Here is a 27,637-nt window from a genome sequence, read left to right as displayed (position 1 = left end):
CATGGACTGGCTCCTAAAATTAAGGACGAACTTGCCGCTTGGGATCTGCCCTGACCCTAGATGACCTCATCCTTCTGTCTGCCCGGATTGATATACGGATCCGAGAACGCCTCAAAGAGGTTCGACGGGAGGGAGTCCTTCCCAGTCTGGCTCCTACTTTGCAGCAAACCCTGCTGTCCTCAGATGTCGATCCTCCTAAGGAGTCTGTGATAATGGACCAGTGTAAGTTATCCACCCAGGAGAGACAACGCAGATGCACGTCTGGACTTTGTCTTTATTGAGGCCTCGGTGGCCATCTTGTGCGCCTGTGTCTCAAAAGATCCCAAAACCTAGGTTTGCTAGGAGCGACAACCTTGGGTAAGAATGGACTGCCGTCTAAATTGTCCATACCTGTGACCATAGTGTCCGGTGAGAGAACGCATCAGGTCTCTGCGTATCTGGACTCTGGATCCGCTGCTAATTTCATCCGTAGAGACCTGGTGGACCTTCTGCAATTACCCACCACCCCTCTGGAGAACCCGCTGACAGTAGCTTCGGTAAATGGACTACCTCTGCCAGACCCAGTTATAGCTGTGACCAAGCCGCTGAGGCTCCAAGTGGGAGCCCTTCACTCCGAACTTCTGTCTTTCTATGTGCTATCCAAACTGTTAACCCTGGGTTGCTGGGCCTGCCTTGGCTCCGATTGCATGCCCCAGTCCTGGACTGGAATTCTGGAGAGGTTTTCCAGTGGGATCCTGAGTGTCAAGGCCGTTGCCTGGTGCAGATTAGTTTGGCTCAGCCTTCGCTGCCTCTGTCATTGGCAGGATTGCCGAGTCATTATGCTGCATTTTCGGACGTCTTCAGCAAGAGCGAGGCGGAGACATTGCCTCCGCATTGGGTGTATGACTGCCCTATTGAACTGATTCCTGGGGCATCCCTTCCCCGTTCTAGGGTGTATCCTCTCTCCTGGCCAGAGACTATGTCCATGTCCGCCTATGTGAAAGAGAACTTGGAGAGGGGCTTCATACGAAAGTCTTCCTCCCCGGCAAGAGCCAGGTTCTTCTTTGTCAAAGAGAAAGATGGCTCTCTTCGTCCTTGTATCAACTACCGAGGTCTCAACCAGGTCACGGTGAAGAATAAATATCCATTGCCACTGATCTCTGAACTGTTTGATCGTATACGTGGTGCCAAGATATTTCTAAACTAGACCTGCGTGGGGCTTACAACCTAGTCCGGATTCGCCAGGGTGATGAATGGAAGACTGCATTTAACACGCGTGATAGACACTATGAATATCTAGTAATGCCCTTCGGCCTGTGTAATTTTCCCGCGGTCTTCCAGGAGTTTGTTAATGACATTTTCCGTGACCTCCTCTATGTTTGTGTAGTAGTCTACCTTGATGACATCTTTATTTTTTTCTCCAGATCCTATGACGCACCAGAGACATGTCCGCCAAGTTCTGCTATGGTTAAGGGAGAATCGGCTGTATGCCAAGTTGGAGAAGTGCGTGTTTGACAGAGATGCTCTACCCTTCCTGGGCTACATCGTCTCAAATCGAGGTCTCGAGATGGATCCTGAGAAGGTAAAATCTGTTCTGGAATGGCCATGTCCTCAAGGCTTGAGGGCCATACAGCGCTTTTTGGCATTCGCTAATTTTTACAGGCAGTTTATTCCAAACTGACTTCTCCATATGTAACCTCACTAAGAAGGGTATCAATGAATGCCAAGGTTTGTACTCCCGAGGCAGAGTCCGCATTCAATAGCCTGAAGAGTGCCTTCACGTCAGCCTCTATCCTCCTCATCCGGATGTCTCTCTGCAGTTGTCGTTGGAGGTGGACGCTTCCTCTGTCGGTGCTGGTGCACTCCTGTTCCAGAGAGGTCCCAAGGGCAAGTCAAGGCTATGTGGATATTTCTCTAAGCTCTTCTCTTCCACAGAACGCTACTACTCGATTGGGGATCGGGAGTTACTGGCCATCAAATTTGCTCTGGAAGAGTGGAGACATCTTCTAGAGTGTGCAGCTCATCCGATCCTAATAAAGAATCTGACCTACCTCCAGACGGCCCAATGGCTGAACCCTCTTCAGGCCAGGTGGTCACTGTTCTTTAACAGGTCCCAGTTTGAGCTCCATTATGGCCCGGCCTATAAGAATGTGAGGGCCGAGGCCTTGTCCAGGTCTTTCGAGACGGAAGACACCTTGGAGAGTCCACAGAATATTATTGATCCGTCTTGCATTGTCTCCGTCAATCCCCTGCAAGTTGGGGACATTCCTCCAGGGAGGACTTTTGTGCGCCTGGCTGATCGCGGAAGAATCCTCCATTGGGGACACTCCTCTAGACTGGCAGGTCATGCGGGGGTTCGTAAGACCCTGGATCTGATTGCTCATCATTTCTGGTGGCCCACGCTGCCCAAGGACATTATGGCTGACTCCGCTTTTAAAGACTTCCTGCAGATCTGGCAGCAGACTCGATCCTCCATCCTAATGGCAGTCGACCACATGAAACGGAAGGCTGACACAAGGAGAAGAGAACCTCCTCAGTTTCTTCCTGGCTGTCTTCCAGGAATATCTGACTAAGGGTGCCATCATGCAAATTTGCTCCCAGGTTCCTCGGACCCTTCGAGATCCTACAACAGATCAACCCTGTCGCCTATAAGCTTTGGCTGCCTCCTACCCTCAAGATCCCCAACTCCTTCCATTTCTCCCTCCTGAAGCTGGTGGTTCTGAACCGCTACACCAAAACTCCTAGCCCTGTGGTTGCCTCCAGCGGCCCTTCAGACACCTTTGAGGTTAAGGAGATCTTGGACACCAAAAAAGTGAGAGGGAAGACCTTTTATTTGGTGGATTGGAGGGGGTTTGGTCCTGAAGAGAGGTCTTGGGAGCCAGAGGAGAACCTCAATGCTCCTACTCTTCTGAAGAAGTTTCTCTTTCGCTCGGGTCCCAAGAAGAGGGGGCGTAAGAGGGGAGATACTGTAATGTCCGTGGCTGCGGGCCGTCTGCTTCAATCCCCCCCTGACAGCCGCAGTCACAAGTCGGCAAGCGCTGGCCCCAGCCTCCTCCCCAGGAGACGCCAGCGCTCGCTTCCACTCACCTCAGCCGGATCCCGTACGGTGCGCACGCACGCTCGTGCCTGCTCTTAAAGGGGCAGCGCATGTACCGTACTTTTGATGAACTTTGACATGATGAGTATCCTGGACTATAAGAGGGGTCCAGCCCCCTGCTTCTATGCCTGAACGTTGTTGATGTTTCCTAAGTTTACCTATTTGATGGCCTCCTAGTGTTTTCCTGTTTCCTGATCCTGTACCTGTTCCAGTTCCTGTTCCTTGCATTCCATACCATCCTGGTCGAGCACTGTGCTGTGTCAAAGTCTCTGTCATGCGGTATCCCATGTCTGACCTGCTTCAACTTGCCTGACGTCTACCTGCTGCCTAGTCCCAGCCGAGCCAACATTGTCCTGCGCCCTGTTGGCCAGCTGCCATACCGCCAAGGTGGTACGGCCCAGTGGGTCCACAGACCCTTCGTGACAACTTTGTATTTCGCGGCACCCCCGCCCCTCCTCCCTGCAAGCCCCTGCCACCCTGCTCGGTAATACACTTACCCCCCTCGCGGAAATACACTTACCCTCCTCACGGCAAGAACGCCCCCCTCACAATAAGCTACATCCCCCCTCGCGACAACCCTTGCCTCCATGTGCGAACACCTACCTAGTAAGCAGGACCTGGAGCCGACCACTGATGCATCCATCCGAAAGGTGGCCGGGCCGGCATCTAATGCGCATGCGCGTATAAGCACGTTCATGAGTACACTGACATCCTCTCCTAAGTACGGAGAGGATATCATTGCGCAAGCGCGGCCACCACTAGAGGAAAACAGTGGTGGCCGGATCCCTGGACAACGAGGAAGAAACAAAGATGCAACGGACAAGACTTTGAGAGGAAATCCCAGGAAAAGTACATCATTTAGAAAAATAAAGGTAATTACAAATATGTATATCTTTACATGGTTGAGCAAAATAAATAGCTTTATAAAGATGGGAATAACCCTTTAATCTTGATTGCAGCAGAAGGCACAGTGTTAATGTGAGCAGGTCTGCTGAATTTTTAATGCTAATACTGGAACATAAAATAAGATTAGTAGTGTATAATTTGATTACAAACAAGGTAATCTGTTGAAAGAAATAGTACACAATTGTCAGTGGCGGATTAAGTAGACCATAAACCCTGGGCAGTTCCCCAAACTTGGGCCCCCCATTTTCATCGCCGCTCTGCCATGCCAATAGTGAACATCACCTTTCTGTGCGAGCATTGACAAATAGGTGTTACGATTCCCTTTGTCAAAGGGCTGTGTCCTTACATACTGAGATTCTCGAACCATCGCTGACAGAATCACGCTGTGTAGGGACAGTTCCTCTTAACAATGGGAATGGTAACACGCATTTGTCTTTTAGTCCTAGACTTCACAAAGACTTTATATGGAATACAAGGATTACCTATAACAGACATGTCAGGAGAGGTGACAGATCCTCTATAAATCCAATGACTCACAAGTGATGTCTTCTCTGATGGGAGTTGTTTTCTTTTCTTCTCCATCTGACACAGAACGCTATGGCGACTTCTGATTACTGCAGAGTTTCCTGATGAGAAATCTTTGCCCCTCGCTTCTGCAGCAATTTCAATAGAAACACAAATATTCAGCCACCAAGGCCCAGGCCCATACATTAAAGGGGTTGTCTGGGCACAGACAAGTTTTTCATACTGATGACCTATCCACAGGTCAGGATTGATGGTGTCCTCAATGCTGACAAATACAGGCAGATAATTATCCATCATGGAATACCATCAGGGAGGCATCTAATTGGCTCCAAATTTATTCTGCAGCAGTACAACGACCCCAAACATACAGTCAATGTCATTAAGAACTATCTTCAGCGTAAAAAAGAACAAGGAGCCCTGGAAGTGATGATATGGCCTCCACAGAGCCCTGCTCTCAACATCATCGAGTCTGTCAGGGACGACATGAAGAGACAGAAGGATTTGAGGCAGCCTTTAGCCACAGAAGATCTGTGGTTAGTTCTCCAAGATGTTTAGAACAACCTCCCTGCCGAGTTCCTTCAAAATCTGTGTGCAAGTGTACCTAGAAAAATTGATGCTGTTTTAAAGGCAAACGGTGGTCACCCAAATATTGATCTGATTTAGATTTATTTTCTGTTCATTCACTTTGTATATCGTTAATTGATAAAGAAATAAAAACTATTAACACTCCTATTTTTTAAAGCATTCTTACTTTTAGCATTTTCCCACAACTTCCTAAGACTTTTGCACATTGCTGTATGAGGGAGTGGGGCTTAGTTGGGGGGGATGGGGGGACGTAATGATCTCTGTCTCCTATAACAGGCAGAGCAGTGGGGGGAGGTTCCTGCTGCAGCCAGTTGTTTTGCAGCCAGACACAGGACTGTGAGATTGAGGGGGGGGGGGGGGGTTGGCTGATCTGAGACACATAGAATAGTTATTTATATATTTGTATTGCAATGTGAAACAAAATAGGAGAGGAGAATATTAAGGTAGTATTTTTCTTATGTTTTTGCTTTCTACTGTCATCTGATTGTCATTAGATTAGTAAAAAAAACCACTTTACTTAAGATATATTCTTAATCCAATGAAGTGATAATCAATACAGCAAGAAGATCTAAAATTACAGCTTTCACAGTATGATCCTGAGCAAGTAAGGACACCAACTGTTTGGCTAGTTTCCATGGTGATAAATAATTTTTTTTTGCATATTTCCATGCTACATAAAAATCCTTAATGTATCTTTATTTTTAACTCACATTGATTTGCAAAAACTGACTGTTCAATACTGACAAAATTCGACAGCTGAAAAAATCTGCAGCCACAGCTACATTTCACACTGCTGACAGATAGATAGACAAACAGACAGATAGATAGATAGATAGATAGATAGATAGATAGATAGATAGATAGATAGATAGATAGATAGATAGATAGATAGATAGATAGATAGATACGTGGATATATGTAATACGCGGGTAATGCCCTATGTTTGCACCGTTTTGTGTCCTATTTTCCTTTCAGAGTGAAAATTAACTTAGATGTGATTGATAACAGGTGGAAAGGGGGTTCGGTAATATAGTATTCCTATACCTTTTTCTAATCTGACATTGCAATAGAGAGCTGAGAATACTTAAGTTATTTTAATTTAATGTTAGCTCCAGAGATGTTAAGAAATGATGATAAAAATGTAATACGTCAGTGGAAAGGAAGCTTGACTTAATCTCCTTTGCGTTTAATCAACAGAAGAAAAAAAAATCAGCCTAAGATCACGTTGAGTGTGAGAATGTACTAGTGAAATCTACTTCTTAAGCACAAATAAAAAAGACTTAGGCACTGTGACCAAACCAGATGTTAAGGAGACAAGTAAAGAAATGTCACAATTTTATCGGGGCTGTGTAGCAGGATGATTAATAACTGTATTTAACTGGAAAGATATTGTACAATTTATATAGTACCAAACATTAATACTAAAATCAAAGAGATTAAAATAACACGTATTAGGACTGATATGATATACTGTATGTATGTATGTATGTATGTATGTATGTATGTATGTATGTATGCGGGACTGTATTAATATGTATTGACATTGTTTTATACAGATGCAGCAGAGCTAATTAGTCACTTAGTATAACTCATTGAGATATTGTATTGTATACTTAGTTTTATAGGGATGCTCTTACTGCATTACAACTGCATTACTAGTACTACTATGGCGATTACTTTAGACAATTAAACACCATATAGTATTGTTGTTCATGATAGTCTATACTCATCAAAAATATATTATAGGAAAAAAAAACAATCCTACATAACTTTGACTTATCTCAAACTACTATGAAACCTTTTTAATTCATCGTCCAGAAACTTTAAATTTCTAGAATACCATATTGTTTTAGCAGTGAAACCAACTAACCAACCAACCATATTATATACAGCAGTAAAGGTTGACATATTTTCCTGTCAAACTTCCCATACACATGCATGCTCGGTTCAGCCGAGCGTGCATGCCTTTTCAATAGGGAGAGGGGAGTAAGCCACTGCCAGACACCTCTAATGGTGGTTTATCTTCCATCAGAACTAAAAGTTTGGGCGTGGAAATTCAGCATGCCTGATCCTTCCATTCAAAAAATCCTCTGTCGGGAGAGTCAGGAGGCCCCATACACATTAGATGGTTGGCTGGTTCATCTGAAACTGGCAGCTTCACTGGACATTAAATTTACATAGTTACATAGTTACATAGTTAGTACGGCTGAAAAAAGACACATGTCCATCAAGTTCAACCAAGGGAAGGGAAAAGGGAAGGAAAAATTTCTACACATAGGAGCTAATATTTTTTTGCTCTAGGAAATTATCTAACCCTTTTTTAAAGCCATCTACTGTCCCTGCTGTGACCAGCTCCTGCGGTAGGCTATTCCATAAATTCACAGTTCTCACTGTAAAGAAGCCTTGTCGCCTCTGCAGCTTGAACCTTTTTTTCTCCAGACGGAGGGAGTGCCCCCTTGTTTTTTGAGCGGGTTTTACAAGGAACAGGATATCACCATATTTTTTGTATGTGCCATTAATATATTTATATAAGTTAATCATGTCCCCCCTTAGTCGTCTTTTTTCAAGGCTAAATAGGTTTAATTCTTTCAATCTTTCCTCATAACTTAAATTCTCCATGCCCCTTATTAGCTTCGTTGCTCTTCTTTGTATTTTTTTCCAACTCCAGGGCATCCTTTCTATGAACTGGAGCCCAGAACTGAACTGCATATTCTAGATGAGGCCTCACTAATGCTTTGTAAAGTGGCATTATTACATCCCTGTCCCGCGAGTCCATGCCTCTTTTAATACACGACAATATCCTGCTGGCCTTTGAAGCAGCTGATTGACACTGCATGCTGTTATTGAGTTTATGATTTACAAGTACACCCAGATCCTTCTCAACAAGTGAATCCGCCAGTGTAGCGCCCCCTAGGACATATGATGCATGCAGGTTGTTGGTACCAAGATGCATAACTTTACATTTATCTACATTAAACTTCATTTGCCAAGTGGACGCCCAAACACTTAGTTTGTTTAAATCTGCCTGTAATTCATGAACATCTTCCATAGTCTGAACTATATTACATAGCTTGGTGTCATCTGCAAAAATAGAAATAGTGCTATTAATCCCTTCCTCTATATCATTAATAAATAAGTTGAATAATAGTGGTCCCAGCACTGAACCCTGGGGTACACCACTTATAACCTGGGACCATTCAGAGTAGGAATCATTGACCACAACTCTCTGGATACGGTCCTTGAGCCAATTCTCAATCCAATTACAAACTATATTTTCTAAACCTATAGTCCTTAATTTACCCATTAGGCGTCTATGGAGGACAGTGTCAAATGCCTTTGCAAAGTCCAAAAACACTAAATCCACAGCGGCCCCTCTGTCTAGACTTCTGCTCACCTCTTCATAAAAACAGATTAGGTTAGTTTGACAACTTCTGTCCTTAGTAAAACCGTGCTGGCTGTCACTTATAATGCTATTTATTGTCACATAATCCTGTATATAGTCCCTCAATAGCCCCTCAAACATTTTCCCCACGATGGATGTTAAGCTTACTGGTCTATAATTACCCGGGGAAGACCTAGAGCCCTTTTTGAAAATAGGCACCACATTTGCCCTGCGCCAGTCCCTTGGCACTATACCAGTCACTAGAGATTCTCTGAATATTATGAAAAGGGGGACAGAAATAACTGAACTAAGCTCTTTAAGAATTCTAGGGTGTAACCCATCTGGTCCCGGAGCCTTGTGCACATTTATTTTATTTAATTTAGCTTGGACCATATCTACATTCATCCAATTCAGTATATCAACTGATATATTAACAGCACCGGCAGCGGCTACATCAGCTGCTCTTTCTTCTGTTGTATATACAGAGCTAAAGAACCCATTTAGTAACTCTGCCTTCTCTTGATCCCCTGTGATCAACTCCCCATTACCATTATCTAGGGGTCCTACATGTTCAGACCTTGGCTTTTTTGCATTTATATGCTTGAAGAATTTTTTAGGATTTGTTTTACTATCCTTGGCCACCTGCCTTTCATTTTGTATTTTTGCTAATTTTATTACATTTTTACAGATTTTATTAAGCTCTTTATATTTTACAAAGGCTACAGCTGTACCCTCAGATTTGTATTTTTTAAATGCCCTTTTTTTGTCATGTATTGCCCCTTTCACAGAATGTGTAAGCCATGTGGGGTTTAATTTGAGTCGTTTATACTTATTACCTGTAGGAATAAATTTTGCACTATAATAACTCAAAGTAGATTTGAAAATCTCCCATTTATCATTTGTTCCATTATTTGACATTAGTTCTTCCCAGTCCATATCCTGAATTGCAGCCCTCATCCTGGGGAAATTGGCTTTCTTAAAATTAAATGTTTTTGCCCTCCCAGCCTGCGTTTGTTTTTTACAGTATAGGTAAAATGTAACTATATTGTGATCACTGTTGCCGAGGTTTTCACGAACATTGACATTCCCAACAAGATCTGCATTATTAGAAATGACCAGATCCAACAGAGCTTCACCTCTAGTCGGGTCTTCCACAAACTGGCCCATAAAATTTTCCTGCAACAGGTTGAGGAAATGTCTCCCCTTTGCAGTTGAAGCCGAACCATGACACCAATTAATATCCCGGAAATTAAAATCTCCCATTATCACTACAGTACCCGCCTGTGCAGCCCGCTCCATCTGTTTATATATCTGACCTTCCATTCCCTCAGTTATATTGGGGGGTCTATAGATTACACCAAAAGTAATTTTTTCAGTGTTTACCTCCCTTTCTAGTTCCACCCACAAGGTTTCAACCTCCTCACAGTCTTCACCCACTATTGTCTCTTTCACACTCGCCTTCATATCACTTCTCACATACAGACATACACCACCACCTTTCCTATTTGTCCTGTCTTTACGAAAAAGTGTAAAACCCTGTAGATTTACAGCCCAGTCATGTGAAGAGTCCAGCCATGTTTCAGCAACACCAACTATATCTATATTTTCTTCCAGTATCAAGGCCTCCAGCTCCCCCACTTTGCTTGCTAGACTTCTGGCATTTGTGAACATACACTTTAACTTGCCTGTCAGTTTTTCACTTTTATTATCAGAAATGTGATTTGACATTAATCGTTCCTTTTTATTTACACTGATGTTTTGTAACGAAAGGATCTCCTTATCTTGTTGTCTAGTCCTCTCCCCAGTTATACATTCTCTAAAAATTGATGGCCTATCCTCAGGATAGGCCAACAATAACTGATAAGTTGTGGTCCGACTCCCGGTACCCCCACCAATCAGCTGCATTGAAGGGGGTGCAGCGTTCTTACGAGCGCTGCTTCCCCCTCATTTCTTGCTAACTGTGAATTGTCGACACGAATGTAGCGGCGATTCACAGTATTGCAGCCGTCTTCTCCCATTGAAGTGAATGTGAGAAGACGGCTGCAAAACCAGTGAATCTCCGCTACATTCATGTCGACGATTCATAGTGAGCAAGTAAAAATGAAGGGGAAGCAGCGCTGGTACGAGCGCTGCCCCCACTTCGAAACAGCTGATTGGCGGGGGTCTCGGGAGTCGGACCCTGACCCATCAACTATTTATGGCCTATCCTGAGGATAGGCCATACATTTTTAGAGATTGGGAAACCCCTTTATGTCTGCTATAAAAAAGAGCTCTTGGTGGTGTTCTCAAAACTAAAATCATAAACATTCTAGTTGATATATACTGGCAATGCAAAAGTACTTGGAGGAAATGGTTAATACTCTAAAAAATTTATTTAAAGTTATCTCTACTTCTAACACTCTTCTCTTTGTTCTCTTAGAATCAGCTGGGCAGGGTGTATTTTTTGGTGTTAAAGGGAATGTGTTGCCAGAAAAACATGTTTTTTTTTTAAAAATTAAACATTTAGTGTGTGGGTGATTAAACATTGTTCAAATTTTTTTTATTTTTTTCACGAGTCAGGAAATATTATAAATTAATTCTAATTTATAATACTATCCATTTTTGGTCACTAGATGGAGCTATTCCCAAAATTGCAGCTTTGCAAAATTGGGTAAAAAGCCCTCGCTCTAGTGAGCTCTCAGCATCCCCCCCTCCTTTATCCTGGCTATTGCCGGGATAAACGAGGGGTTTGAACGGTGTAACCTCCTACACTGTGTGTCGCCATTTTTTGAGCTAACACACAGTGTAGTAGGTTTACATACAGTAGTAAACACACACAAACACGAACATACATTGAAATCTCTTACCTGCTCCTGCCGCCGCGGCTCCCTCCGGCCCGTCCGCTCCGTTTGCTGCCGCTGGTCCAAGTGCACAAATCCGGAAGCCGCGACCGGAAGTAGTAATATTACTGTCCGGCCGCGACTTCCGGTCCACAGGAAAATGGCGCCGGACGGCGCCAATTTCGAATTGGACTGTGTGGGAGCGGCGCATGCGCAGTTCCCACACAGACACCGTACACTGAAGTCAATGGGACGGGAGCCGTTCTCAGTCCCTATGGGACTGTGGCTGCCGTATTCCATGTCTGTATGTGTCGTTAATCGACACACACAGAAATGGAACAAAAAATGGCAGCCCCCATAGGGAAGAAAAAGTGTAAAAATAAGAAAAAGTAAAACACAAACACACAAATGAATATAAACGTTTTTAATAAAGCACTAACATCTTTAACATATAAAAAAATAATTTGTGATGACACTGTTCCTTTAATATACTCTGCTGTCAATTCTTCTGTTTTGGAATAAAACAAAGAGACTAAAAACAAAAAAAAGCCAGACAGACCTAATCCCCTTAGGGAGGTGTCTGTCAGCGGCATTTTCCTGTCTTGCTATTGAATTAAAGGCTATGTACAACTTTGAGGGGATTTTTTTTTCTTTAAATAAATAGATTAGTCAGTGTGCTTAGTGTAACTTTGTATTTTATTAAAAAAAAATCTTTTTACTTTTGGAGATACAGCTGTTTAGTATTTTCTATACAGAACAGCTGTATCTCTAGTTTTTCACTGAATCCGTCAGTCCAGCGGACCTGATGGGTTCAGTGTCAGCGGGTCCTGCGTGTCTCCGCTAACACTGAACCAGTCAGGTCCGCAGGACTGACGGACTCAGTGTAAAATTATTACAGAACAGCTGTATCTCCAAAAGTAAAACGATTTTTTAAATAAAAACGAATTACAAAGTTACACTAAACACTCTGACTAATCTATTTATTTAAAAAAAATGCCTATAAAGGTGTCGTGAAGGATGGTCTATTTGCTTATATTCTCTGTATTAAATTATATTGTGAATTATCAATCAGGATGCCGAATTACGAAGATATGTATTCTCCATTATTTTAATGACATTTCCTCTACATAGTTCTGCTAAAGTCTCAAAGAAATGTGTTATCTCTATGTGTTAATCGTGTGGTCTTCATGCATCCATGGCTAACGGGTCGGCTGAACGCCCAGACATAAAGTGCAACTATTTGTCGTTATCGCACCAAACACCCTCATGGGAAAGAACATCTAACACCACACTATTGTACGCTTGTTTCCAGGTGTTAGCTGATGTCAGAATTTGAATGAAGAATTATAATTATGTATTTGAAATATTCTTATGGTATGCTATTGGCTGAATAAGACTTATTTTCACATTGCCTCTGATTGGTTAACCTCAAGCCTACGCCCCTTTTGAATGATATTATTGTAATTGAGTTTGGCAATAAACCCCCAGAGGAGTATTTTGAGCATACCAGCAGCGTCTGTGTGTTATTTCCCCTCTCTCGATTTATATATATATCGGTATGAAATCTCCTACTTAGGATGCTGGATAAAGTTCTTGGTGTGAGTGTCTGTTGAAACACTCGTCTAAATTTCAGTCTAGCATATTTTTAGCCATTGAGTTCCACAACAGTGTCCATAGCCTTTAAGCACGGACACACTGCCAATTTGAGTGGGGATGTTTATGGAGTACCCGGGAGAGATATATGTAGGCCAGGGGGGTTCTCAAGTGTATTGGTGCCCATGACAAAGATGGCAAAATTCCTCTCATTCAACTGCGAATACACTCACTTTGCCAACTTCCTACATGTACAGAACTACATCACATATTTACAAAAGGTGTTTTAGAGTTTAGTAATTCCTATAATATCCCTGATGGTCTAGAGTGGCTTAGCAGTTCATATGTAGTGTCTCTGGTAGTTTAGGGTGATTATTCATGGTGATCTAGGATGGTTATAGTCTAATATCCCTGGAGGTCTATGATGCTTTAATGGTTAACTCTCAATATTATGATATTATATCATAATTATATAGTTAATTGTTATTATATGGTCTACTATGGTGAATAGGTTAATGGTGGGAGTCTAGAGCTGGAAAGTAAACCTAAACAGTAATTTTGTTTTATTTCATCTAAATAGTCACAAAATGCTTTATAGGGGTCTGAGTAATGTTTCTCCTGATTAAATTCTGCCTGGCTCCAGCTGACAATAGAGGGAGCTCACTGCAGATGTATTTATACAGCTCTCATTTAATGAAATAATACATCAGTATGCAGGGATTAAAGAAAGAAATGACTTCAATATTTTCTCCTAAACTGCTTAAAGGGCAGTTTCTGGGTACTAGGACCCTCCCCCACCCCTTAAACTTAGCTCATGAAACATATATGGCCAAAGTAAAGAATGTAGACTAGGTTGGCTAAGTATTTGTTCCCACATTAGACTGTAAATGTTGGCTTATTCTGTGTGTTCTAGCTCTCTCGGTCCTCTGTTCTTCTTCCCATTGGCAGTGTCATAAACGATAATAGAAGGTGGTATAAACTATAGAAGCATAAAGTAATTTATAATTATCTTGCACTTACTATATTCGGCTTTCAGTCTTGTGAGTTACTGCAGGATGAAAGCTTCCAGATTTTGTGCTGGTCTGAAGTATATCGTACCAGCAATGTTTGTTCCAGCTCACAATATTAATCTTTTGTAAGCAATTCCCTGCCTCTAGTATAGATCTTTTCCTGGGCATGAAATAAAATGTATTAGAGGCTCATAGCTAGTGGAAGAAAGTAAATATATTAAAGGTTTTTGCAGGAATTAATAACACTGTTTTTAAAGGGTTTATTGAACCGCTGTGCAACAGACTTAGATGAATCCCCACTCCCTCTGAAAAATGGGCCTCCGTTTATGATGGAAAAAACAATTCTTTTTTTGTATATATGTTTACATAATGAATTAATGGAACAAGTTTTCTGCTGTTAGGTAACAGCTACTGTAACTAAAATGGCAAAACGAGGTTCATTCACAAAGATTGTGCAACATGTCAATGTTTTATTGTGTTTCAAATATTTACGATGCCAACCTTTTATAGATATTAACCAGCTTTTCACAACTGTGATTAAGTCAGTGAAATAGAACAACTGTAGTTGACATTCTGCTCTCCTAAAGGGCAACTAAAGCTAAAGAAATTATAAAAACTATTATAAATATAAAGAAATTGTAGTAATAGAAAACTAGTCACAGCGGCAGACAATTTTCTAGACGTACTGTTAGTCATAACCTGAAGTACAGGTAACAATAAAAGAAATGTAACTGGACAGCATACCCCAAAGTATTTAACTGCATTTAACCTCCCAGAAATCTAGGATAGCCAGGACTTCCAATGCCCCTCGTGCTTCTCCTGACTCAGTTTTTCTGCCTACGTGTAATTCTTCCTCCTTATGAATAAGATAGCACAGGACAAGCATAAGAGTGGCGAAGTAAGACATTGCTATCATTGGGGCTGACATTATAAGGGGACCTGTGGTAGTCATATACTAGTAATTATGGTGTGTGCCTCTCACTTAAAGGGAGGGCTCTAGCTATCATGTGAAAGCGAGCTTTGTCCTTGTAGAGGCTATGGCTGATACTTCATCAGGACTTTGGCTGTAATTGCATTTGGGATTTTGGCTGACCCTATAGTATAAAAGAGGCTGTGGATGATAAATTAATCGTACATGTGTCATATATTATAAGGGGGCCTGTGACTTTCAGTATGAGGGGAAGTGGTGGCTGTCAATATAAAGGGTGGCTGTCACTGTATGCGCAACTGTGGCTATCACTATTATAGGGGATTTTGGTATGTTACTGTTTAGGTGCTGTTATAGTATTTTGATCCTGTATCTGGCATTGTAGATAGAACATACATTTGTTTTGGGGGTATGCATAGTACACTGCTAATACCTGTTACTCTTCGTGCTCAAGGGACTTAAGGACATGCATATGTTTTTAGTGATAGTTGGTCTTGGCAAACCATAAGGCTATCTATGGCTTCCCATACAATGAATGCTTAGTGTTACTTTGAAGGTTGTTATAAACCATTGACTGCATCAAATTAGGGCTACTGCCAAGTTACCTGGCCAACTCTTGAGGTTTTTACCCCCCTGTAATATACCTTATATAGTTAAAGGGGTTTTCCCACCAGAGACTTTTATGACATATCCACAGGATATGTTATAAATGTTAGATAGATGCGGGTCCCACCTCTGTGACACTCACCTATCTGTAAAACAGGGCCACCTAAACCCCGTTCTAGATTTGTCTGATCTCGCTGACTCCCGGACACTTCCTGGTTATATGGTCAGGAGTTATGAAAACAGCGTAGCTAGCGCTGACCTACGCTGTTTCCATCACGGAAGCAGCATAGCATGCGAGCTATGCTGTTTTAGTAACTCACGACCATATAACCTTTTTCATGGTCGGAATTCACTTAATTCAGCCGCAACACAGCGCGGCTGAACAGTGTTTAGGGGGCCCCGTTCTGGAGATAGCTGTGGGTCCCAGAGGTGGGACCCCTATCTATCTGACATTTATGACATATCCTGTGGATATATCATAAATGTCTCTCATGGGAAAAGCCCTTTAAGGACAAAATGGTATGAAATAAAGAAGTTTGTTTCTGATAGCTGTCAAAGCTATCCAACTGAAGATGTGGAAAATATAAATGGATCGTAAACCTTCTTAGGTTAAGTAAAACTATTATACACGTTTGTTTAGTTCAGGAGATTTATTTTTGTGAGTTAAGTTTACAAAATGTGTTATTCTGACATCATGGATTACATTATTGAGCTACTTCAATTAGCTAGCATTGTTCTGTAACAGGGACGTGTTTAGACCCTAATGGATATTCTGGCTCCAAACTCAAAGTAAATGGATATATGACTAAAAGAGTATAAAGGTAGCGGCTCTCTTCTAAACAAATTGGAGCATCATGTGGAAAGATCAGAATCCTGCTTGTATAATACAGATATATTTATGTATTGCTTGTGAAGTTTTGAACACTGTGCAATATAACCCATCTGATACAGTTCACTACTTCACAGTTTCCGGCCAGTACACTGTACATCAGTACACCTCTGACTCAATTTTATTGAAAAGCATGGATTACACCTTTCAATGCGGCTTTATGAAAAAAAAAAAACATACACCGATCAGTATACCTATTTTTTTTTTCAATGAGATGTTATTAGCAGACGTATGCAACAGTAAAGATTTACAGTTGCAAATATCTGCATATGTTCACAGATTTAATGCCTAAACCCAGTGTGAATTTAGCCTTATACTGAATGATATATGGTAATAAAGGGGATGAAACAAAAGTTCCAGACAACACTTTCTTAAAATCTTTTTTGGTATATGATTATGAGGGTTTACTAGCACAGCCCCCATTGGACCTTTCACTATTAGCCCATGACTCTTCCATTGTAAAGATCATATCCAAAATGCTTATATGTATATGTTGTTTAGTTTATTTATGCTTTTTTTTTTTAATTATTTGAAAAACAAAACTTATTATTATTGTATTATTTGATATCTTAAATGCATGTTTGAATTATAGTTTGTTTATTTATTCTTTATCATTTGACTTGAAATACTATAGAACTCTATCAGGAAGACAACAGGTCCCATGCCTGCCCCCCTCCACTGAACCTCTACAATGCTCTCATATTAAATAAATAAACAAATACTAAAAGAGCTCCTTAAAGAGGCTCTGTCACCAGATTTTGCAACCCCTATCTGCTATTGCAGCAGATAGGCGCTGCAATGTAGATTACAGTAACGTTTTTATTTTAAAAAAACGAGCATTTTTGGCCAAGTTATGACCATTTTTGTAGTTATGCAAATGAGGCTTGCAAAAGTCCAAGTGGGTGTGTTTAAAAGTACAAGTCCAAGTGGGTGTGTATTAGGTGCGTACATCGGGGCGTTTTTAATACTTTTACTAGCTGGGCGCTCTGATGAGAAGTAACATCCTCTTCTCTTCAGAACGCCCAGCTTGTGACAGTGCAGATCTGTGACGTCACTCACAGGTCCTGCATCGTGACGGCCACATCGGCACCAGAGGCTACAGCTGATTCTGCAGCAGCATCAGCGTTTGCAGGTAAGTCGATCTTACCTGCAAACGCTGATGCTGCTGCAGAATCAACTGTAGCCTCTGCTGCCGATGTGGCCGTCACGATGCAGGACCTGTGAGTGACGTCACAGATCTGCACTGTCACAAGCTGGGCGTTCTGAAGAGAAGAGGATGTTACTTCTCTTCACAGCGCCCAGCTAGTAAAAGTATTAAAAACGCCCCGATGTACGCACCTAATACACGCCCACTTGGACTTGTACTTTTAAACACACCCACTTGGACTTTTGCAAGCCTCATTTGCATAATTACAAAAATGGTCATAACTTGGCCAAAAATGCTCGTTTTTTAAAAATAAAAACGTTACTGTAATCTACATTGCAGCGCCTATCTGCTGCAATAGCAGATAGGGGTTGCAAAATCTGGTGACAGAGCCTCTTTAACCCCTTAATGACCAGCCTATTTTAGACGTTAATGACCAAGCCATTTTTTACGTTTTTCCATCGTCTCATTCAAAGAGCTATACACTTTTTATTTTTGCGTTGACATAGCTGTATAAGGTCTTGTTTTTTGCGGGACAAGTTGTAATTTTTAATAGCACCATTTTGGGTTACATAGAATTTATTGATTAACTTTTATTAACTTTTTTTGGCGGGGGATAGAAAAAAACCAGCAATTTCGCCACACTTTTTTGCATCCTAAATTTACGCCGTTTACCGTGTGGTATAAATAACACAATAACTTTATTCAGCGGGTTGTTGCGATTGCAACGATACCAAATTTGTATTGTTTTTGTATGTTTTACTACTTTTACACAGTGAAAACACTTTTTTTTCAAAATTATTTGTTTTTGTGTCTCCATATTTGAAGAGCCGTAAAGTTTTTATTTTTTCGCCGATGCAATTGTAGAAGGGCTTTTTTTTGCGGGACGACTTGTAGTATTTATCGGTACCATTTTGGAGTTGATGCGACTTTTTGATCACTTTATATTACATTTTTTTTAAGGTTGGATTAAAAGAAAACAGCAATTTTTGCAAGTTTTTTTATTTTATTTTTTACGACGTTCACCGTGCGGGATAAATGATGTAATAAGTTTATAAGTGGGGTCATTACGGACGCGGCGATACCAAATATGTGTAACTTTTTTACTTTGTTTTGTTTGTTAATAATAAAGCAGTTTGTAAGGGGGAAAAGTGTGTTTTTCATTTTTTTTTTACTTTTTTTTTTTCACTTTTCAATAAACTTTTTTTTAAACTTTTTTACTAGGCCCACTAGGGGACTTCACTATGCGATAATCCGATCGCATTTATAATACACTGCAATACTTCTGTATTGCAGTGTATTATGCCTGTCCGTGTAAAACGGACAGGCATCTGCTAGGTCATGCCTCCGGCATGAACTAGCAGGCATTCACCACAGGCAGACCTGGGGGCCTTTATTAGGCCCCCGGCTGCCATCGGAGAAACAGACATTCGGCGATCTTATCGCCGGGTGTCAGTTGGATGAGAGGGAGCTCCCTCCCTCTCTCCAAAACAACTCAGATGCGGTGCACGCTATTCAGCACCGCATCTGAGGGGTTAAATGGGTGAGATCGATACTTATATCGATCTCACCCGGTCGAGCAGGGACGCCCCCAGCCCTCAGCTACCTCTGGTAGCTGAGAGCAGGGAGATTTGACAGCTCCCTGCTCTGTTTACTTATTCCGATGCCGCAACGTAAAAAGTCTATGGCATCGGAATAAGGCCCGTTAGTGACCGACGTAGAAACACTATGGGCCGGTCACTAACGGGTTAAGTGCTGGGAACCAGCAGACATCTTCCTCTCTCCCACACAGGAAGCCCATCTCCATTATAGAAGGTGACATGAGCAGATGCACGGAGATGGCCATGTCATTGGTTCCATTCATTATTTGTTAAACCTTTCAAAGCAAAGCTTTATAGTTTTCCTTTTATATATATATATATATATATATATATATATATATATATATATATAAGAATTTATGATCACAAAGTTGTTGTATATATGATCTTTTTTAGTTGTGAAACATTAACATACTTTTATTTAGATATATTAATATTACAGCTTTTTTTAATCCTATTTTCCAGATGCAGCAACTATTCCATGAAAATTATGAACACAACAGAAAAGGATATATACAAGATCTGCACAACAGCAAAATTCATACAGCTATAACACTGCACCCTAATAAAAGACCAGCATACCAGTACAGGCTGCATAATTATATACTGAGCCGGAAGATTTCTGAACTACGCTTTCACACCATTCAGCTTCATAGGGAAAGTGTTTTGATGAGCAAGCTTAGTAACACGGAGATAAACAAGCTAGACCAGCAGCTTGGTATGATGCCATCTTTCAATAGGTTTCAGCCACGGGAAAGGAATGAAGTAATTGAATGGGAATTTCTTACAGGAAAACATATTTATTCAATGTCTGCAAATGCTCCACCATGCCAGAGTCTAAATAACCTCCTAAAGGTGTCTTTGGATGACACGGTGATGCAGGTAATGGAAATGATCAATGAGAACTCCAAATCAAGAGGAAGGTTAATTGATTTTAAAGAAATTCAGTATGGCTACCGCAGGATCCATCCTATGTATGGAGTAGAATATATATTAGATTTGTTGCTTTTGTACAAGAGGCATAAAGGTAGAAAACTAACTGTTCCAGTAAGACGACATGCATATCTACAACAGTCGTTTAGTAAACTATTTTTCAAAGAAGATGAAGAACTAGATGTGCAGAGCTTTTTGCAGAGCATTAATAGCGACACACAGTCTTTTTCATTTTTCTCTAACTCATTAAAAATGTTTTCTGCTCTCCATATAACTAAGGAAATGAAAGATAAGAGTGACAAGAAAATACATTTCCTTGTTCCGCTCACTGGAAGGTATGATATCTTCACAAGGTTTATGGAAAATTATGAGAAGGTCTGCCTGATCCCAAAGCAAAATGTAAAGCTAGTTATTATTTTATTTGATTCCGAAACAAATTCTGACTCCAACAAGCACATAGAACTTATGTCAGAATATCAAAATAAATACCCACAGGCGGAAATATCTATCATGAAAATGTCGGGACCGTTTTCCAGGGGGGTGAGTCTTGACAAAGGATCTGCACAGTTTGACAATGACACTTTACTGCTCTTTTGTGATGTAGACTTGTTGTTCACATCAGACTTTCTACAAAGGTGTCGGGATAACACTATTCAGGGACAACAGGTGTATTATCCAATTGTGTTTAGTCAATACGACCCAAAAGTAATATATGGAGGAAATCCTCCTGCAGACAGCAATTTTGTTTTTACAAAAAAAACTGGCTTTTGGCGAGACTATGGATATGGTATTACTTGTATTTATAAAAGTGACCTACTGAAAACTGGTGGCTTTGATACCTCTATTCAAGGATGGGGCTTAGAAGACGTTGACCTTTTTACTAAAGTTATATCTTCTGGTCTAAAAGCTTTTCGAAGTCAAGAAACGGGGGTGGTTCACGTTTTTCATCCTGTTCAATGTGACCCTAATTTAAACCCTAAACAGTATAAAATGTGCCTGGGTTCTAAAGCGAGTACATTTGCCTCTGCTTCTCAACTAGCAGAGATTTGGTTAGAGAAACATTTAGGTGTTGGATATAACCGAACACACTCCTGACATGTCTACTCACGCTGACATCAAGAGGAGTTTACCTCATGCTGTAACTTTGTCATCATTGTCTACAAACTCCTCTATGTCTTCCAAAGGATATTTGCTGTTCACTCACATTGATAAAAAAAACTCTAGTGATTAGCGATCATTTTAATTTTCCTGCTGAAGATGAGGTTACTATTCCCATTTTTGTGTTTGGAAATGAGTAAAGATTTGCCAATGAGTTACATGATCTCAAGGAGCACGTGATCAAAACTTCACCATCTAACCAAGAAGACAACTTTTAATGGGGAATAGGATGTTATATCATTATTTTATTTGTCAATGTGACCCAAATATTTGCTGGCAAAGGTACCACAGAAGTGCATTATGCTTCCCTTTGGGAAGAGACTTGAGTTTTATAATTTATAACAAGACTTAAATATATCAACACTACTTTTGTTCATCTTTAGAATTTTTAAAGTAAAAGATAACTATGATTGTATCTTTATTTTTTAAAACTGCATTAGGAGGGTCTTTTCATGAACAACTGGTACTGGCTACCAAGGTCCAAAATGTCTTACAATGTGTCCATTTTTGAATGTGTTCCTCTTATAATAAATTGACTCTTTATTCTCCAGGGAATATATTTGCATCAAATTTCAAGTATTGAACAGTCTAGAAACCATTTTCTGTTATGTGCTGGCAAGAAGATAACTTGTATGAAAAAAAAGTATTTAAATCAAAGAACTTTGAACATATTTCCTTTTTTCAAGAAATATGCAAATTGTGTTTTTTTTTATGTGACGCCAACCACAAATATATTCCCATTCATTTTTTTGTGCTGTAAGAATTAATGTGACAAATTGCTGGATATTTAAAGGTGCAGTGCTGCTTAGATTGTATGAAAAAAATATTATCTTCTAAAGTTGCAACTACAATGACATATTTCAATTACTGTATTAATGGATGGTTTGGGAAGGATAGCAGTCATTTAACATATATAATTACCCTATTTACCAATTATCACAACAGCTTACAGTCTGTTCTCTAACCCAATATAAGAACATTTCTGATAGAAAATCTTTAGAAATGTCTAAAGCTTGGAAAGCGTAATTTACTATAACTCTATATGCTGAATGTAAAAACTGTAATTTCCATATTTTGGTGCTTTATAAGACTTCCCTCAGGACAGATTTCAAATCTTGTCAACAGCTTAATGGATTGTGCATTCAGCAGACTCATTGCTGATGCCCGTGTGCAATGTTATACAATATAGTAAATAGCACCTCTTCCAAGTGAACAATCAATATATATGACTATATAATAATAATAATAATAATAATCTTTATTTATATAGCGCCAACATATTACGCAGCACTTTACAATGTAGAGGGAACATGAAAACAATATCAGACATTACATAGTGACAAAGTTCATTTACAATTCAAACCTGGGGAGTGAGGACCCTGCTCGCAAGAGCTTACAATCTATGAGGACATAAGGGAGACACAAAGTGTAATTTTCTATGTTTCTTACATTAGCTATGGTAAAATAAGCATGACTTAGCATTAATCCCAAAGTTTGACCCATGTCGGTAAAGGACAGTGATGTCACAAGATACACAACTGCCATTTATGAAGTACCCAAAAGCAGGTAATCTAGCTAATTTATTTATAATGTTCTATACTAGTAAAAGCTACGGACATCTATATATTCAATTACGCCAGCTGTATCCACTCATGTACCACATTCCATAGACATCTCATACAGATAAAGCGATCTTTAACTTTACTTTTAATACATTAAATACAGTGACAAGAAACTATAACTTGACTGTTTCAATGGCTTAAGTCAGAGTTCTCAGAGCCAAGATGAGGATTGCTACATCTGTATGACACAGGGGCATTCTGTAGCTTTAGGGGGTACAGAGATAGCAGTCTCGAAGATACCAGTATTATAAATAGCATGTAGTAGGCGAGGCCCTGTTAGAAATTTTGCCATATATGCCTGGTTGTCAGCTAGTAGCAAGCAATGGACTTAAAGGGAAGCTGTCACCAGCATTTGACCTATTAAACCATCAATACCTGGTGGTAGAGGGTAAAAAATTATTTTTATGTAACCTACAATTATCTCATAAGTCGGCTCTGTACCTTCAGTATTCAGTTTTTTAGTGTTCCCGCTCCGTATACTAATGAGCATAAGAGTCATATCTTCATTCCTCAAGCCTTTCCGAGTTAACCCGCCTCCTTACTTTTGATTGACAGCTACTCGCCTCCCCCCGAGCACACACAAAATCTTGCGGTTGCGCATCGATGTTCTGTTCTGGTGCATGTGTTCAACAGGACACCATAGCGGCGCATGCGCAGTAACTAGATTTGAGGCCTGGACAAAGCAGGGAAGGGTGTCGGACCACACATGACGGGCGAATGCACGCTAACTCATACGCGATTTCACCATTCAGGGCGAGCATAAGAAGTGGAACGAAAGAGACTGCTTGATTATTACCATAAAAGGAGCAAAATGTTTGCAGCCCATTATTTACGGTTGGAGGAGGAGTTTAAGAGAGGGGATAACGGCAATGAACTTTTGACACCAGCGAGGGGTGTGTAGAGTTCAATAGGTGAAATGCTGGTGAAAGGTCCCTTTAAGAAGTACAGCCAAAGCTGTTGAATATATAAAAATATTTTCAGGAAAGAAGAAACTATACAGTATGAATTATATCAGATGTAGTAGAACAAGGAGAGAATATGGGGACTTTTTAAATTATCATTTTGGAGGAAGATTGGTCCAAAAATATGATAACAATTATGAAACTATATAAACAATGGACATATTCAATAATCTCATTCCCTCAACACAGACTGTATAACTCATTATATCTTGCGACATTACATTATTCAAAGGATTTTTTTTTTCACCCTAAAAAAGTGCCACTCCTCATTTGAATAAGGCCGAACTGCAATACCAGACCCAGCCAATGGAGAAGAGTGGTGATGTTTCTAGTGTAGTTTCACACATTTTATTAGATTTTTTTATTCACTATCATGTGCTATATGCCGTTTCTATAGACTTCACGTTATGGTATTATGGTTCTACAAAAATATGACATTATATATTATTTGAAAAATTGGTTATAAAAATTACTTGATACAACAAAGAGTAAAACAAAAAATCATGGGACTACTATATGTTAAATGTACTGTCAACTTTTATGTACAATTCCCAAGAATGTAACATCTTAAAATAACACATTTAAAATATGACAATCAGCAGAAAAAGGAAAATGTCGAATAAAATCATCGAGCATATGTGTGACCACAGATGACAGACATGTATTGTACAGATGGTATGTTCAATGCAAATGTTGCTTTTAAAATATCTTTTTATTAGTATATTTGTAATGGAAAGACTAGTTGTAGTATTGCTGTAACTGAACCTCAACATCTGGCTTCTTGTATCTGATTACGCTGATAGATGGTCAACTGAAGTGACATTCAACAGATGGAGATGTATTCATTCCAGAAATGAATAGCTGCTATTTTAAGGTTGTGTGAGTTTTATATGTCTAGTTTAAAAGTAAATGGTTATAAAATTATCACGAAAACAGCAAATTATCATAAAACACAAAGCAGTTTCCTGTTTCCCACAATATCTGAAAATAAGCCAAATTTGACATAGTGGAAAAGTGTGTGGCCAAAAATGCAATTAAAAATTGTCTAGTAAAGAAAAAAAACACAACAGCATGGTAAAAATTGTATTCTGCGATGCCTGAGAAAACCGAATTTAGATTATCAAAAGGATATAAGATAAGTCTAAAATTATAGTCACAATTGTCCAAGTAGGCACAAGTCAAACATCACATATTAAATGGTATTGTATCCATTCCCAATATTATTAACGTCTCCTTTTAGCCTTAGGCCCCGGTTGCATGGTATCATAAGTGACTTTGTTTCCTAATAATGCCCCTGAGGCTGGGTTCACACGACCTATTTTCAGACGTATTGGAGGCGTTTTACGCCTCAAATTACGTCTGAAAAACGGCTCCAATACGTCGGCAAACATCTGCCCATTACTTTCAATGGGTCTTACGATGTTCTGTGCCGACGACCTGTCATTTTACGCGTCGCTGTCAAAAGACGGCTCATAAAATTACAGCCTCGTCAAAAGAAGTGCAGGACACTTCTTGGGACATTTTTGGAGCCGTTTTCTCATAGACACCAATGAAAACAGCTCCAAAAATGGCCGTAAAAAACGTAGCGAAAACACAGCGAAAAACCATGCGAAAAACGTGAGTTGCTCAAAAAACTTCTGAAAATCAGGGTCTGTTTTCCCTTGAAAACAGCTCCGTATTTTGAGACGTTTTTGACTCTACGTGTGAACATACCCTAATAGTGTCACAAGGCACTTTCAAATGCAACAGATGGAGATGAGATATACTAAGTATTGAGAGGGAAAACAGTCTGTTAAAGATATGACTAAGTTATATGGATTTCACTCTAGTGTTACCTACCTGCCAGTAAAATGCTTTTGACCCTAAAACCCAGTTCTAATAATACTATAACATCTCTGATGACGCTAGTGCTCAATACTAACCACAGCTGCCAACAGGTGAGGGAGAGCCACATGCAGAAGGTTCGAGAGCCATTGGTTGGGGAACAATGGCATACCACATCACTTCTGCCACATCACAAATCAACAGACAAGTTATCCTATGGTGGAGCAGTACCATTGCTGTAAGTGCGGCAGCACTAAAGCTCTTGCCTGGACTGCAGATGACAGCATGTGGCCTTGTAGCCTGGGCCTTTAGACTTATGCATCTGTAGTATTGACTGTTTTAGGAATAAAATATGGTTTGCAGTTATCCTGACAATAAAAGATATCTGTCGCGCAGGTCGAATTACAGCCAAACTGGTTTTTTACTCCTTTTGAGACTGCTTACAGGTCATCACGTAATGCTTCATTTTTTTGTCATTTCCTGAGGCTTTAGTTTCTGTGTCCTTAAATTCAAATTTGGAGACTATTGTACATTATTATTTTTGAATGGTGCTAGACAAATATTATGTCAGACAATAGGGTGCCGGACTAAGAGAATTTTACTGTATTTATATATTGAAAGAAATAAAAAATACCCAATGCTTTAGAAAATGGCGGTTGAGCAAAAGAATATCGTTAAAACAGCAATGCATATTATAGTCGATGAATCTTGCCTGCAACTCTGTATAAAACTGAGTATTGTTGAAAAGGTACTAGACTGTACTTTTGATAATGATTTTTTTTTAAATATATGCAGACATGTTAGTCATTACATTGTCTATTGAGACTCATGATGCTTGTCTCTGTAGAGCCATTCTCGTTATTTTTTAATATGTATTATTTAAGGTATTATTGGTTACTTGCTGGTCTGGTAACTTACTGTATGCAAAAATTATCATTTTTTTCTCTGTTAATTTTATAAAATATTGCATTTCCTTAAGATCATTGCACTTTTGTGTTTTTAGTGTATTTATTCAGCACAATAAAACTTCTATATATCCTAAAATGTTAGCTCATACAGTGGGTTGTTTCAGATATCAGAAGACAGAGTTCTATTGTAGCATTTCAGGATATAAATATACTGTTATAACACAATATACCTTCTTGAATTCATTTATCACATTTATGGATGTAGCCATCTTTAACTTGACTCTGATAACTTGCTGCAGTGTGATATCACACAACAAAAGCCATTGAAAATTCAAGATAAGAGATCTAGCCATTGTTTATTTAATGCGTTAAAAGTCAAGGTAAGGACAGGAATACATCTGTATTCTTGCAAAGGTATGAAACTGATATGAACCAGGTTTGCCAACCATCTGTAAGTTACCAGTCACTCTATAAAAATATAGGACTTATGACCAGTGCTGTGAAAAGCATAAAAGGATCTGTGATTTTTATGAAGCCAGAGGAGCATTCACAAGTTATTGAGATTTTTTTTGTCACCTTTTTACAGTTCACTGTACATGCTTCTAATGTGTTTATGTAAGTATGTTAGCTATAGACAATTATCACTTCTTATCTTTACCATTCATTTTTATTTTGCATAAAGCATTTGGCTGTGATTTTTATCTAAATTGTCTATAAAAACAAATAGGAGGTTGGCAAAGCTTTATGAGCTATGTTCTAAAACATCAGTAAGGTACACATACTTTAAGGGAGTCTGTCAGCATTTTCCACCACTCACCGCTGATACAACTGTGGAAACATACCAATATTGATGATATTAGTCCTTGCATAACTGTAAAAAAGTATTTTTATTCTCCCACACACCATTTGCAAATTAGCTTGCAAGCGTCCACGGTTTCCAGCATCCTGAACTCAGTTCTGTAGTAAAGTAGCAGTAATTGTTATTACCATAGTTCACAAGAAGCCCCTGTATTTGTTTGTTTCCATACTGACTGATACATTCTTTCCTCCTTTACTCAAGAAAATTAGGCTCTATTCCCATTGCCTTTGCATTGTACAGGGTGGGCCATTTATATGGATACACCTAAATAAAATGGGAATGGCTGGTGATATTAACTTCCTGTTTG

General features: G+C 39.8%; 1 protein-coding gene across 1 annotated transcript in view; it reads left to right on the top strand.

Moving 5' to 3' along the window:
• Positions 1-25,029, top strand: part of CHSY3 (chondroitin sulfate synthase 3) — a 389,162-nt gene extending 364,133 nt beyond the window's left edge. Inside the window, exon 3 of the mRNA XM_075835793.1 lies at positions 19,530-25,029. Within this exon, the coding sequence (XP_075691908.1) occupies positions 19,530-21,092 (1,563 nt within the window). The 3' untranslated portion in view covers positions 21,093-25,029. The remainder of the gene's footprint in view (positions 1-19,529) is intronic.
• The last annotated feature ends 2,608 nt before the right edge of the window (positions 25,030-27,637 follow it).

This window comes from Rhinoderma darwinii, chromosome 1 (assembly GCF_050947455.1).
Source record: "Rhinoderma darwinii isolate aRhiDar2 chromosome 1, aRhiDar2.hap1, whole genome shotgun sequence".
Taxonomy (NCBI): Eukaryota; Metazoa; Chordata; class Amphibia; order Anura; family Rhinodermatidae; genus Rhinoderma; species Rhinoderma darwinii.
The sequence above is the reverse complement of the archived record's forward strand: the minus strand, read 5'-3'. Positions and strand labels throughout refer to the sequence as shown.